This window comes from Aptenodytes forsteri, unplaced genomic scaffold, assembly GCF_000699145.1.
Source record: "Aptenodytes forsteri isolate BGI_AS27 unplaced genomic scaffold, ASM69914v1 Scaffold172, whole genome shotgun sequence".
In the NCBI taxonomy this organism is placed as follows: Eukaryota; Metazoa; Chordata; class Aves; order Sphenisciformes; family Spheniscidae; genus Aptenodytes; species Aptenodytes forsteri.
The window spans coordinates 9,789,604-9,803,699 of NW_008795018.1; the positions used below are offsets into that span (position 1 = coordinate 9,789,604).

A 14,096-nucleotide genomic window follows, 5' to 3' on the forward strand; every position below is an offset into this window, starting at 1 on the left:
GTGTTCAAAAGAAAACAAGGCAAGGTTTACACTAATTTACGCTCATGTAAATCAGTGTCATTTTGCTCAGGACTGGAGGGGCTATGGCCCATGGCACTTCAGAGAGACTTGGCAGATATGTGGGACCATATCCCACCACTGCAGCCACAGCAAACATCTCAGGCACATTACTACCTGTTACAGTTTGTTATAACTGAAATCCAGAGATGAGCTGCTGAGGCATGCTAATAGCTGGCATCTTCTGCTGATCTACCTTGCTTGGTAATCACCTGGCCTGTGGGAGGCAGCAACTCAAAGAGATGGAGTAGGACCACAGGGCCTGAGAGTGAGTGTGGTAGGAGAGGAAATGGCTGAGTGGGATGGTGTGCAGTGAAGGTGTGAAGAGAAGAGTCACAACTGGGGATGGGGCAGGAAAGGGCAACAGGGTGCATGAAGGGAGGAAAGAAGGAAGTAAAGGAAAAGGTAGGAAATCAGAAAAGAAAGGAGAAAGTGATAGACCATGTAAGTGGAAGGGAATGGGCAGCCATTCCCCTAGTCTGGTGCTGTCGGCAAACTTATGCTTTTGGTGAAAACGGAAGACTGCGCACTTGCTTGACTCCTCTTGCAAAATCTCTTCTCTATGCCTTGTCTATGGGATAAATTGCTTGCCTGTTCTCCTTGTAAAGCTGTTGGTTCAAGAGCTATTGATTTTATAATTTAACATAATAGAATTGCAAATTAATTGCTACTGTAAATATGGAGAACAACTCAACCTGCTGAGTGCTTCCAAGAAACAATTCTCCTTTTCCCTACTTTTGATTTAAGTGTACTAAGGCATCAGTAAGATTCTCATCCTGAAGACTGTTTTGACAGTTCATACAATGCTGTAACAGCACTGCAAAGCTGTGTGTACAATTCTTGGACTGGGGCTCCTGTCCCCTCTCAGCTCTTCCTTGAAGCCCGTTTCTACCCATAGCTTACATCCAAGAAATCTTTCCTCTTGTGTATATCCTTGGTTTTCTTGAAGGTTGTTATGCCTTTATAACTGAAAGCAAATTCTAGATCTTTGGAGTACTTAACAAACATTAACCAGTTAATCTTTGCAACACTCATGAAGTAGTTAACCATTATCCCTGAATTTATAATATGGAGCAAGAGAGGCAGCGAAGTTAAATGAACACCTGTGACTAGGGCTCAGGTAGTAATTGACCCCAATGTTGAGCCATTGTACAGCACTGACGAGCATCACGATACTTCTGCCATGCAAGTATATTACAAGCAAAAAAAATTATTGAAAAGCGGCTTTTAAAAAGTACACAACTGAGCTTTATTTATTATGTATTCCCTGGAGAGGTTAGGAAGGGACTGTCTTCTTACTTTCCTCTGTGTTCGCATCTTTAATAAAAACTGTTAACTATTTATTAAAAGAGTGTCTAACTCCAGAGAATAGCTGTATTTTGATGTCTGGTGTCATGCTGACACTTTTGTCTCAGAGGAGGTTGGTTACATCTCTCTGAAGGTCCTGTTGGTTCCAATGAGTGTGGGAGGAGGATGGAAATATTAAAAAGCAGTGGGACCAGCTCAGGTCTTTGAAAATTGATGGATAGAGTCCCAGTGACTTCACTGGGCTTTGGTTGTGCCTAATACGAGGCCATCTTCTTCCTCAGCATGCAAGTGCCGTTCACGACTATGCTGAATTCCTGGACATTTTTATGATGGAAGCAATCAAAATTAATTAGGCCCGAAGTCCAAACTCTACAGTAACCCCAATTTCTAATTCACAAAAGTGTCTCTGCTATCCCACCAGCCTCTTTTACAGTGCCTTGGGCTCCTATGTATCTGTATATGTCACAAAATATATTTCCTTATATATCAGGAAATGGAGCAGGCCTGTGTTATAATAAGTTTAAACAAGTTTTCTATTAAACAAAAATTGCTGAGTTTATAACTTCGAAGGAGCCATAGGAATTAGGTGCCCAAGTCCTATTGATTTTAAAGGATGTTTGGGTTTCTAATCTGTAGGATCCTATTGACTGCTTTTTCCTCAGTTTTAAAAAAGCCTAACTTATTTTCTTGTTGCCATGCAGGTGTTTCATAAAGAATCCATGCATTTTTAGTGGATACTGTTTAAAAAAACAACTGAGAGAGAAATTAAAGGAACAGTCTTCTTGAGCCTTTTGTCTCTAGCCAAGGATTTGACAGTTTTCAAAAAAGTCTTGGCTGAAATGTTCAAAGCTGCCTTGGGTGTAGGAGATCTGGTCATCCAAATCCCCTGGGATACTTCTAAAGTCTCATCCTTTGTTGTTATGTATCAGCGTATAAACAAATCTCAGCCTTCTTGATGGCACACTGCAGACAAATCCAATGAGAATTTCTGCAGAAATGTCAGTAATGTTGCTAAGGTGTTGATAGACCATTAGGAAGAGTAGTGTGTCATAAAACTTTATGTATTTACATAACTTGAATGCTCCTCTGGACCAGAATCCATGTGGTCTAAGCTGTTTACACATGATTTTGAGCATGTTAAGATGTTAGTCTTTGTTCTGAGGTTAGCCCTTCTTGTGCTCAGGTGACAATGTAGGGCAGTCATCTTCCAGGGCCTTCCACTTTATCTCTAACGTGAGCTTAAGTTAGCAGTCCCCAGAAGATAAATTTACAGATTTACTCTTCTAGGAGGCTTTACCTCCTAAGTCCGAAGCTGTTTGTAAAGCATTTTTCTTGATGTATGTGCACAGCATTGTTTCAGCTTTCTAATCACTGACCAGCTGGCTTGTTAGTGAATAGAGCTGTGGGCCCCTTGCCACGTTTCATGTGAGGTCTTGGCTGGGTGGCCAAGCAGGCAGCCCGCAGCCAGTGTCAAAGCAATTCAAGAGGTATTGGCACAGCAGTGTCCCCATTAATTTCTGCTTGTCACATGCTGTCATGCAAGTTACACCAGAGAGGAAATGACCGTTAAAAAAAAAAAGTACGCTTGTGGCACTTGGTCCCCTGCAGACGTTATCCCTGAGGTTAAACAAGTGGATACAATTAGCTGCTATCCACAGACAGCTGCAGGGAAGGAGAAGCCGAGATCTGGGCCCCACAGCAACGTGTCTTTCCTGTTAGCAAGGAGTGTCGGCTGTCAACATATGCCATATTTTTAACCCTTCATGGAGTCTGAGTAAATTAAAAAGAGCTATTACGACCAATAGTGTCACAAAGGTGCTGGTAAATAGCTGTAGTGCTGATTGAGCAGCGTTCTCTAGGGAAGGAGTTTTGTTTGTTGGTGCCATTCCTCGTAAGGACTGGTGTGAGCGGTGCTGGAGGAGAATCGGCTCATCAGTGATTGATAATTTAATGTAGTTTGTAGATTCTGGCAGGGAGTGAGACCGTGGTTTCTGTGAACTCCTCTCAGAAGCATACTGAAGTAGTTAAAGGGAGTCACATCCAGCTTTGTGGATTTTCTGGGTGCACTAATTTCTCTGATTACATCAGGAGAGCTTCCACAAGGATTGCAACAAGTGATGATACGCTTAGGATGTCCCACAATACAGCTCGGGAATGCAGAAGCAAAGTCTATGAAGAGGAAATGCCAACGATGTCCCATGATGAGAGAAGGAAATATATACTACTAGAAGAAAGCAAAAATCTTTTTTAAAAACCAAAAGCACTAAGTTCTACTGGGAGGACATAGAGATAGGGGAGTATACACAGTGCTCCAGAATACATTGACTTAGTCAAGTGAAAGTCTGGGGTTTACCCCAGAAGGAAGAGGCTCACAGCATCAGTCGAAGAAAGGATGATTTGCTTTGTTGAGAAACATGACCATTAAAGTAGCTGGAATTCTATGAAAAGTGTACTCCAGAATTCAAACTGCAGCTCTGCCCCAGCGTTCCAGCTTGACCTGATGTGACGCTTAGGTACCAAATTTTGACTGGTGTCAGTCCCCAGACATGTGCCAGAAGGGGCTTCAAAGCCAATGCATACAAATCACAGATGCTATTTCAAGTCATTTGTATGGGGCTTACCAAGTGGGTGAGCCAGTAAAGAGTTTGGGGGATTTCTTGGCTCATTTTAGTCCTCATCTCTTTTTCAGATGGTATGAGGAATAAAAGAACAGAGTGGGTAACAACTGTCAAACCAGGATGTGCTGTGAGAGACTACTGCCTCCAGTATAGTTTTATGAAAAGCTTGTAATAAAAGGAAGTTTCCCAGAAAGTATTTGGGGATGTACAAAACTGTGATGATATCATCCAGAGCTACAGGAAAAAAATCTGTTTGTTTGCTTATCTAGGCTCAGATCTATAAATTCTGTTAAGAGCTGTGCCTTCTATTGGTTTTTCCACAAAGACTGGAAAGGTTTGAGCAGTGAAAAAGATTGTTAATCACAAAGTTACATTTACCTGCTGTAAAAATTTCACAGCCAGGACAGCTCTTGGTAACAATGCCACATTTGCCAATTTCTGTCAAATTGTTAAAACAAAATTCCCCTCTGTTCTCATTTAATTTGCATGTATTTTCTCTTAAAAATACCAGTAGCCAGATAGAAAATGTTATGTGTTTCATTTGCATGTCTGGTAATTCCACTTCGATAGGAATTTTTGGTACACTGAATCACTGAAAATAAGTAAGTAGGATAATAATTACATAGGTTTCCTTTCAGTCCTGCAAATTCTTCTCATCAAATATGAAAAATAGCAGCTGATAAAGTAAAACTTGAAAGATCTATATTGCAAACTGACTTGACAGGTGTTGAGCTATAAAGTGAGAAATTGATGTGGAAAGACTTATAGACACTTAAATTAATATTGATCTGCCCGAAATGAAATGCACCCATATGTGTGCCTATACATGTGTATGTACGTATGTATCCCACAGATGTGGGATGTACGCATTTCATATACTGAATTTGGTCTTTGGTTCACAACTACTGAGATCGGTATGAAAATCTGGCAGTATTACGATACTGGTAAAACAGACATGCACTAAGATTGAAACTTTTAAAGACCTCTAAAATATTAATCGAGGTCTCTATTTTAAGTAGGGCAGACAGAAGATTACTCAGAACAGTTCCTTGAACATAATAGGGTGCATCTGTTTGTCCTAATCTAGCCTTAATTATGTCGCCTTTGCTGCTGGTGAGCACTGGTGTTTGAGGAGTGTTTGGAGCACTCCAGAATATGCTCGGTCAGGAACTCCTGCGGCAGCACAAATCCAGTGGTTCCCGTCTAACTCAGAAGGGACAGTTGGTGAGTTTAAGCAAAGGAACTAGAACATGTTAAACCTGCTGTGGTGGCTATGAATTGAATTCAGTCTACAAACAGGAGCATGACAATAAAAGGAAAATAGTGCCTCGGTATACTGAAAGCTATTATATACATACATAAAATTCAATCATAAACTTATGGCAATGCAGTAGCGTTGTTAAGCCTCAAACTTTTTCAAAGACTACCATGGACCCTTATAATTCAGTTAAAATTTCGCATTTTTCCTGAATCTTGTGCACAGTTGCGGTACTTTTGCTTGAGACTGACATATAATGTTCATGATATACAGCCAGGTCCGTGCATAATAGTGACATTTGCAAGTTTTGCTAGATTGTCTATTAACTGATTGACTGATTATTGTATTCCACAGTAATTCATGTAGGACCTTCTAATCTTCATTACCTTACTACTTCTAATAGCAACCAAAGTAGTTTTCAAAACAGTGTTTTAGAGACTCCAGTCCCTCAGGTATTGTATCTTTTAAATTGATATACAAACAGTTCTAGCCATTTTAAAAAAAAAAACAAACAAAAAAAACCAAACACCAGAACAACCCAACTATATTAATTTCAGCGTTTATACCTTTGCAGTGGATTAGTATGGATAACATTGCCTTCAATGGGATTATTCAAAACACTAAAATGCATGTATACATACATGCATACTTTTGTGAGTATGCATGTCTGTAGGGTTCTTCATCCTAACAATTGGATAATCCAGAATCACTTGTCTGAGCTGTGCTTTCTTTCTTATAAAAGTAGTTTAAAATAGATTAGTAACTGTTTATCAGAATATATTTTAAAATATCCGTTAATCTACTCTGAGTGTATTAAAGTATCTTTGATATGATTAAAATAATTTTACAATTGAAAAATAATTATGCAAATATTTTACTTCATATTTTAAAATATATGTAACTGTTAATTAATTTTCAACAAATTGTTTACCTTTAGGGTAGCAGCATACAAAACACCAACAATTATTAGACCAATTCCTTGCATAAGCTTGACAGATATTAGTTCCCTTCTGCTAATAATACACTAAATGAATTTGCTGTATTTTTCTCTCTGCACAGCATTTTATTCTATGAACAGAAAATGAACATTGTATCTTGTACAGTAAGGTTGATTAATACGGCTAAGTGAACAGGTCATCTGGATTTATTGTTCTCTTATCAAAACAGTGAACATATTTAAATTGAGCATGCTGTGAAGTTCACATTCCCTTGGTACTCTCTAGTTAATTAACAGGAACATCACAGCAGTCTTCTCTTCTGAGGGATGACCCTTACCCTGTGAATACTTTCATGGAAAGCAATAGGACTACTCTGAGATAAGCTGTTACCCGATATAAGGAAAAGTAAGAGCTCTGTATCCTGTGTATATATTGGGTTGGATCATGGATGACTCCTGAGAGGCTATAGTGTGGCTAGGTGAAAGCAAAGTGCACAGCCTCCTCCTCCCCTTTCTGAATGCCCTGCAGGGAGACCGATCATAATAGCTTTCTCCTGAGAGAAGAAGGAAAAAGGCACAAGGGCAGGGATCTATCTGCTTCTTACTGTGTCCCAGCCGCTGCACCCAGCCGGCTGCATGGAGAAGAGCATCCTGCAGCTCCACAGGCTGTGGCAAGTTGCTTCTCTGCCCCCACCATCAGTCACAGCATTCTAGATAGGCTGGTGTGATGGGTTCCCAGCCCAGTGTGAGGACAGTATTTGAAAAAGAAAATCACTGCATTTAACAAGGAGTCACTACATTATTACTAATGCCTTTGGGATTCAGTGTAACAACATTAATCATGTATTTTGCTATTCATGTATCTGTACTGTGTAATTCCTCAGGAATGCCATTGTTTTTTTGGCATTAATTAATGTTGACTGTTTGTTACAAAGTATAACCATAGAAGTGCTGTAATTATTCTGCTTCAAAAATAGGCCCCAGAGAATGTGAAAACTCTTTAAACTTTCATTCCAGCATGTTTAAAAAACACCCTTTAAAATGAAAGCAATTTGATGGTTGGGGGTTCTGTATAGTCCTGTAGGATACAAAGGAAGCTTCATCCTGCTCCTCTTCTGCTCAGAGAAGGTCCTGCTGTTCAGTGAGAGGCAGTGAGCCTTTTCATCAAACTAGCTTGACTGATTCATTACACATTGCTGTCTAAAACTCATCCCCTTTGTTTACATTTGCGGTTGTCTCTTATGCAAACACTCCTACAGGAAATGTTCAGGACGAGTATCCCAACACCTGCCATCCAAAATAGGGACATTCCATTCTGCTCAGTAAAAAGAGAAAAATGAGTTACAAATAGACAGAAACTCTGGGTGAAGGATGCAGGTTGTTGTGCAGGTGCGTGAGATACTCCACAGAGGAGGAGGAGACATGCTAGGAGATTCCAAAGGATTGTTGTGTTTTACAAGATGTTAGCACAGAAATTGAGCAGGAAGAGGAAAATAGGCAAGTAAAAAAAAAAAAGCCATAAAAAACCTGTGCGTTAGTACAAATTTAGGGTCTGTTGTAGTTGACAATGATCTGTACTGTGTTGCTTTTATTTGGTGATATGACCAAGTATATTTGTGGGCTTCCACAGACTTACTTTTTCTGGTATTAGGAACTCCTATCACCATGACCAAGGGCAATCTGGTTAAAGGGTTTTCTTTCTTTACATACTAGTCAACAGAGGAAAAATGTGAGCTTCACATAACGAGCAGCCATTCATATGTGTATGTTACCTCTGGGTGCATGTCTTCTCCGAAGACATATTATTCTTGGTGTTTTCCTTCAGGTTGCATCGCACTGTGTCCCCCTTTACAAAAGCAAAATCTAGCATTTATACCTTTACCACGGTGGTGGGTTAGCCTAGCCCAAGAGCCAAACTCCCACCCAGCTGCTCACTCACTTCCCCCGCCACAGCAGGATAGCTACAGAAAATAAAGAAGAACAAGGAACAAGAAAGCTCATGGGCTAAGACAGGGAGATTGCTCACCAATTACCATCATGGGCAAAATAGACTCACCTTGGGGAAAATGAACTTAGTTTAATGCCAATTAAGATAGATATTTAATTGCTAATTCAGGTAGTGGGGGAAAAAAAGCAAACATTCAAAGAACACCCTCTCCTGCCTTTTTCCAGGCTCCACATCACTCCTGACTCTCCCCACCCTGAGCAGCACAGGGGCACGGGGTGCGAGGGGTTATGGTCAATCCATAGCAGCTCCTCTGCCGCTCCTTCCTCCTCACTCTTTCTGCCTGCTCCAGCGTAGCTCCTCTCCACAGACTGCAGTTCCCTCAGGAATATCCACCTGCTTCGATGCAGGTCCTCCACGGGCTGCAGGTGGATATCTGCTCCACCATGGAGTACCTCCTCTTTGTCCTCTTCCTCCTCCTCCTCCTCCTCTCACCTTGGTGTTCCCTGTGCTGTTTCTCACTCCTTTTGTTCCCTCCTCCTCTTTCCCTCCAGCCTTTTCTACTGTTTCTTAAATATGTTTTCACAGAGGCACGACCATCTTGGCTGACCGGCCCAGCTGTGCCCTGCGGTGGGTCCGCTGGAGCCGGCTGGAACCGGCTGTGTCTGGCACAGGGCAGCCCCTGGTCTCCTCTGACAGAGGCCCCTGCAGCCCCAGCTGCCAGCACCTGGGCACCAACACCCAAAACAACTCCGTACTTTCTGTTTTCTTTGAGTAAATACTTGAATTATTCGGTCGACAGCCATGCCATCCTCTTTTGGATCAGGCAGGCAGAGTACTCCAGAGAATCTGGCTGGTCTTAAACAACAAGTAAGTTACTGCAGGCAATTGACAGATATTTTAGCTGGAAGTCAAGATGGTGGGTGACTCTTAAAGGATCAGAGTGGTATTTTGAAAACCAATGGCTTGGAATGGATTAATGGATCATAAGCTGGAGGAGGGTTAAGAGGGGTCAGTAAAGCGTAGGGTCAAGAGTGAATAGGACAAGGAGGAGACAAAAGTCTGTAGGAAATCAAGGCTTTCTGCTCCTGCTGCCCCTGAGTCAGGAAATGTGAGCCATGAAGCCGCCTTTGGCAGAGGCAGCAACAGCAGCTGCTCGGGCTAACCCAAGCCTATCCCCATCCTCGCTGATGCCAGAGGCGGAATATGCAGGACATACTTCTGTGTATTATTGAGACTCATGACATAATATGGTATTGCTTGAAAAGTTCATCGTAATTTGGTCCTGACATTCAGTGCTGATAAATTCAGTAAATATCAGACTGAGCAATGCTATCACCGATACCGTATATGGTGGAACATGCAAAAGATGCAGCATTTCCATAACAAATTTTGCTCCTAACTATTTCCATTATGAGGCTTTTACAAAATTAAAGCTACATATTTGCCTCTAAGGAAAGTGTATTTGTTCGTTGCATCCCAAAATAGCTCAGTTTTCAACTGAGTTACAGATAAACATTTTAGATTTGTGCATAGACCACATTGAAAACATAGCCTGAAAAGGGAAAACATTGTAAAGCCATGATTATCTGAAAGTAATCACAGTGAAATAAAGTATATATCTTCAACTCAGGCAACAACCATCACAGGTTTGTAATATTAGAAGCATGGCAGAAATCTCTAATCTGAAACAACAGGCACTATTCTGTGTCTATGTTTGTAAACATACAATATCCAAAGAACATCTGATAGACAGCAGTAGAGGTTTGATCATGACTCATTAGAGCTTGTTCCTCAAATCTGCTACGGCATGAATCTTCTTGTTTGTCGAATAGAATTGATCATTTTCAATTAACTTTTGAAATATGATTTTAACTGTAATTCCAAAATATGGCATGCCTAGCTACCAGGGAAAAGCAGACATGGAACAAACTAATCCTTGAGGCACATGAAGACTCTCTTGCACTTATTTCTAGATCTTGGTAATTGAGATAATACTGGGTAATCATCACTAACAAAAATGGATGCATTTCCGTCAGATGAGTGGAATTATCCTGATTTAATTAGCTAGTGATCTGGCTTGTGCATGTTTACGACCTTTATCCAATTTGCTAGCAAAGGTTAGTATCTTCTGATATTAGTTACGGTATCAAAGAAAACACACAGCCCAGACTAAGTCTGATGTTTCTTGCAAGTGGTTGACTAAGAGTATGAAGTCGTTTTCCAAACGTGAGGCCTAATGAGTTTTGACTAGGCTTATGTACAGCACAAAATTAATCCTTCATTATGGATAAAAAAAGTAATTTAAAAGCTCTCTCTCTTGTTTGCTTTGATTTTGAAAATCTATTTGTGCAAACAAATATCAAATTCTGAGCTGCACAATTTAGTATTCTGCATTTAGAGTGCATAATAATAAGCCTAGGTCATGTGATTTTGGTTTCTGCTTTTTTCCTAACTGTCTGAGAATTTAAAAACAGGACAATAATGAATCACAAATAGCAAATGGTCTTTTTGCATCAAAGTGCCCTTCTTTACACACACGAATCTTTGGGCTGTTCCTCCAAGATAATTTTGAACTGAAATCTGTTCATACGTGTAATAGTAGGTAATAAGGGATAGCAAAAGAGCATAATCAACAGTCCAAAATGAATACTAGAGAATAGCCTGTATGGACTAACTCTGAGTTTCCTGGAAGAGGAAATACAGCACTTTTTTCCACAGTTTTCCTTCTTCTTTCTAATACCTTTTAAATTTACACTTTCCTGGTATGCTTTTCTGTGGCACATCTCATTTTTTGTGTGTGAAGAGAACTTCAGTAAATGATATTCATCTTTTCAGTACTATGGGGGGAGGGAAAGATATACCAGTTTCCATTTTCAAATATTTTCTTTTTTTACCTGTGCCTGGAAGAAGACTCTGAATTTAGAAACTGAAGACATTGCTTGCAACTTGCAACTAGTAGAGCAGAATTGCATTTGCTGAGCTTGAGGAAGAAAGTTGAAAGAAAACCAGCATCAGTTGTAGGAAAAAAATATTCTTGATATGTTTGGTAACTGCAGGAATGAGTTTACATACTTGACAAATGAGTAGGACACAGAAATGTCACCAAAAAGGGACTCGCAAGGGTATACTGACTAATCCTTAAGTTCTTTAAATTATTTTCTTATTTTATCTGATATTATGTTTACCTGGAATAAAAAAAAAAAAGACCCAAATTCAGTGAAACCATTAAGTACATACTTAAGATAACCACACGCTTAAATGTTCTTGACATGTTCTTTACATCTGCAAGACTGATCCAAAGACTGTTGGGATTTGATTTAAGTTATAATAGCACAGAGTGAGCAGATATGACATGTATTCATTCTGCTGATGACTGAAACCTGCAGAGCTGCAGTCCTAGCTCTTCCACGTATTTCTGAACTGCAAAGGGAAATTATATAAATACAAGAGAATTCAATACACTTTGTATATTTGTTTTAAAGGTGCAAACCCTATTATACTAGTTATCAAAATTATTAGATCTCAATTTTTCCTGGGGAAGCAAAGGGAATAAAAGGCATCAGCTAACAAGGAATGGGGTTCTCAGTTTACCACCACCCTTCAGACATGATAATAATTAACTGCTGTCACAGCATCCATAGTTCCATGGTAATATCTCCATCATCAGGGTCTTCAAATAAAAACTGATTACTTTATAAGCAGCCCACTGTTACTACTGTTTGGCAGACAGAGTTATAGGCTATATATAGAAATGGCCATGTTTTATCAGAGGTCAGATTAGAGCTTCCAGCCTTAATATCTATACATTTTATAATACTTTCTGTAGACATGATCAGGGAACATTACATGAAAATAATAATTTTGTATTAAATTATATAGCAATGTCTATAAAGTGTATCTTAAAAATGCATCCAGCTAAAGCAATATTATCAAGTTGAATGTTTGGAGCTCTTTTTAAACCCATTTTCAGATATCGTTCCTTTTAATAGTGTGCCTTGAATATTTACTTGAAACATGCCCAAGTCCATAGAGAAGAACAAAAGCAACCAAGTTCAATTTATCCTTCTTCCCTTTTCTCATGTTTCATGCCATCCACCTCTCCAAGATCATTTTGGTTGCTAGTAACAGGATTGGCGGACACCCTGCTGCATGGCTTATGGAAAGGGCATATGTCACCAGCAAACACAGAGCTGGAGTTTCATGAACTCAATTCAAGTGCATACAGAAAATAAACTTTTTCTTTATCCCTTTTGTTTCTTACTTGTTGCAGCACCTTCTTGTAACTGCCTGTTTTGCAAATATAATTTTCAAGTTGACAGTATCCTTCTAGTTTGGAATTCAGGGGATTTCTAGTATTTAGTTTTGAGTCCGTTGGTTCATTCCTTTCACCTTACTAAGATTAATGTGAAAATATGAGTACAGATGAAATAGTTTCTTCAGCTGTGAAAATGTCATAGAAGATTGCATCACTATAACAAAACAGAAAGCAAAATGAGAACTGTTACTTATGATTATTACACTGATTTAGTGCTAAACTTTGATCTAAAAGTAGTTTCTGTCCTATTCAGTAAATTCTATACAACAGGTTTTGCCAAGTAAACTTTTTCCCTCTATAAAGTTAAATCCTGGTGAATTTGTCATTTAAACAGCTTTTCTGATTGAAACAGATCCTTGTGCCTGTTGAAGTGAATGATAAAATTTCACTTCACTGGGGCAGGACAAAGCATAAACTCCTGAGATGCAAAGTGGTGTGTGGTTTAAAGTTAAGAGCTAAAAGCTGCTCTGTATTTTTCTTACTTGGACAGCATTCTTTTGAAGTTGTCCTGGGATTTACAGACATGCTTTTGCTATTTCTTTTAAGTATGTTGACCAGTCTTTATACTTCTATCAATCAACCTCAAATAATTCAACTAGAAACAATACATTAACTTGATAAGGACACCTGTTCAAGTCAGCTGGTTCTAGCAACATCCTGTCCATTTTATATTAATAGTTGTTTTTATCTCCTGTGCACATATTTAAGTCAATATTTATTAAATTAGTTTTGCAGATTATGGCAGGGAGTTTACTTGTTTGCCACCTTGTCTTGATAATTGCATATCGATTTCTTCTTTATATTTAGGATATGATGCTTCAGCTGTTTCGGGGACTGGATTTTCTGCATTCACATCGTGTGGTGCATCGGGACCTGAAACCCCAAAATATCCTTGTAACCAGCAGCGGGCAGATAAAGTTAGCTGACTTTGGACTTGCACGAATCTACAGTTTTCAGATGGCTCTTACCTCAGTGGTAAGTTTCTGGAGGCTTTTATTTTTCTTCTAATGCAGCAGTGTGCTTTACTCTCTATGTTCCTGGCTTTTTATCCCATATTATAATGCTGCTTCTAAAACCGTCTCTGCAATTGAAGTTACTTGTGTCTCTGAAAACAATTGCTTTCCAGCCAGGATTGAAGTGTTGTGGTTACTTTGTACAAGTAATCAATTACTGATTACTGGTTCTAAATTAAATCCTGACTGATTACTGAAGGATAGGTATGTGCTAGTTTTCTGAAACTCCGTCAGTCTAGCTTCTGTTGTGATACTGACTTCTTTTGCACATTAAGCCAGACAGATAGGGTGAAAGTTTCTGAAGTTTTTAAGATAAAACTGTTAAGATAAAACTTGCTGATCCCCAGGTATCTTGCCTGAAAAAATGCACAGGTACTTGTGAAAATGCCACACTGTCATGCATCTGATTTTCCATCTCTGTGAGTATGGGTTCGATGCTTGCTCCCATATGTTACTGAATGATTCCAAATAGGGCTGCGCTGGAGGCAGCTCAAGTGGACCTGGCAGCCAAAATCACAGCTATTTCCCAAGCCAGCTGATAAAGAGCACCTTCAGTATCTCTAGGCCCCCTGTCACTGTTGCCCCTCTCCCAGCAGCTCTCCTGGTTTTCCTTGGCTCAGACATGAGCTCACTCCCAGAAGG

General features: G+C 39.6%; 1 protein-coding gene across 1 annotated transcript in view; it reads left to right on the forward strand.

Moving 5' to 3' along the window:
* Positions 1-14,096, forward strand: part of CDK6 (cyclin dependent kinase 6) — a 128,439-nt gene that overhangs the window by 42,132 nt on the left and 72,211 nt on the right. The window contains exon 3 of the mRNA XM_009275663.2: positions 13,249-13,416. Coding sequence (XP_009273938.1) covers positions 13,249-13,416 — 168 coding nt within the window. The remainder of the gene's footprint in view (positions 1-13,248; positions 13,417-14,096) is intronic.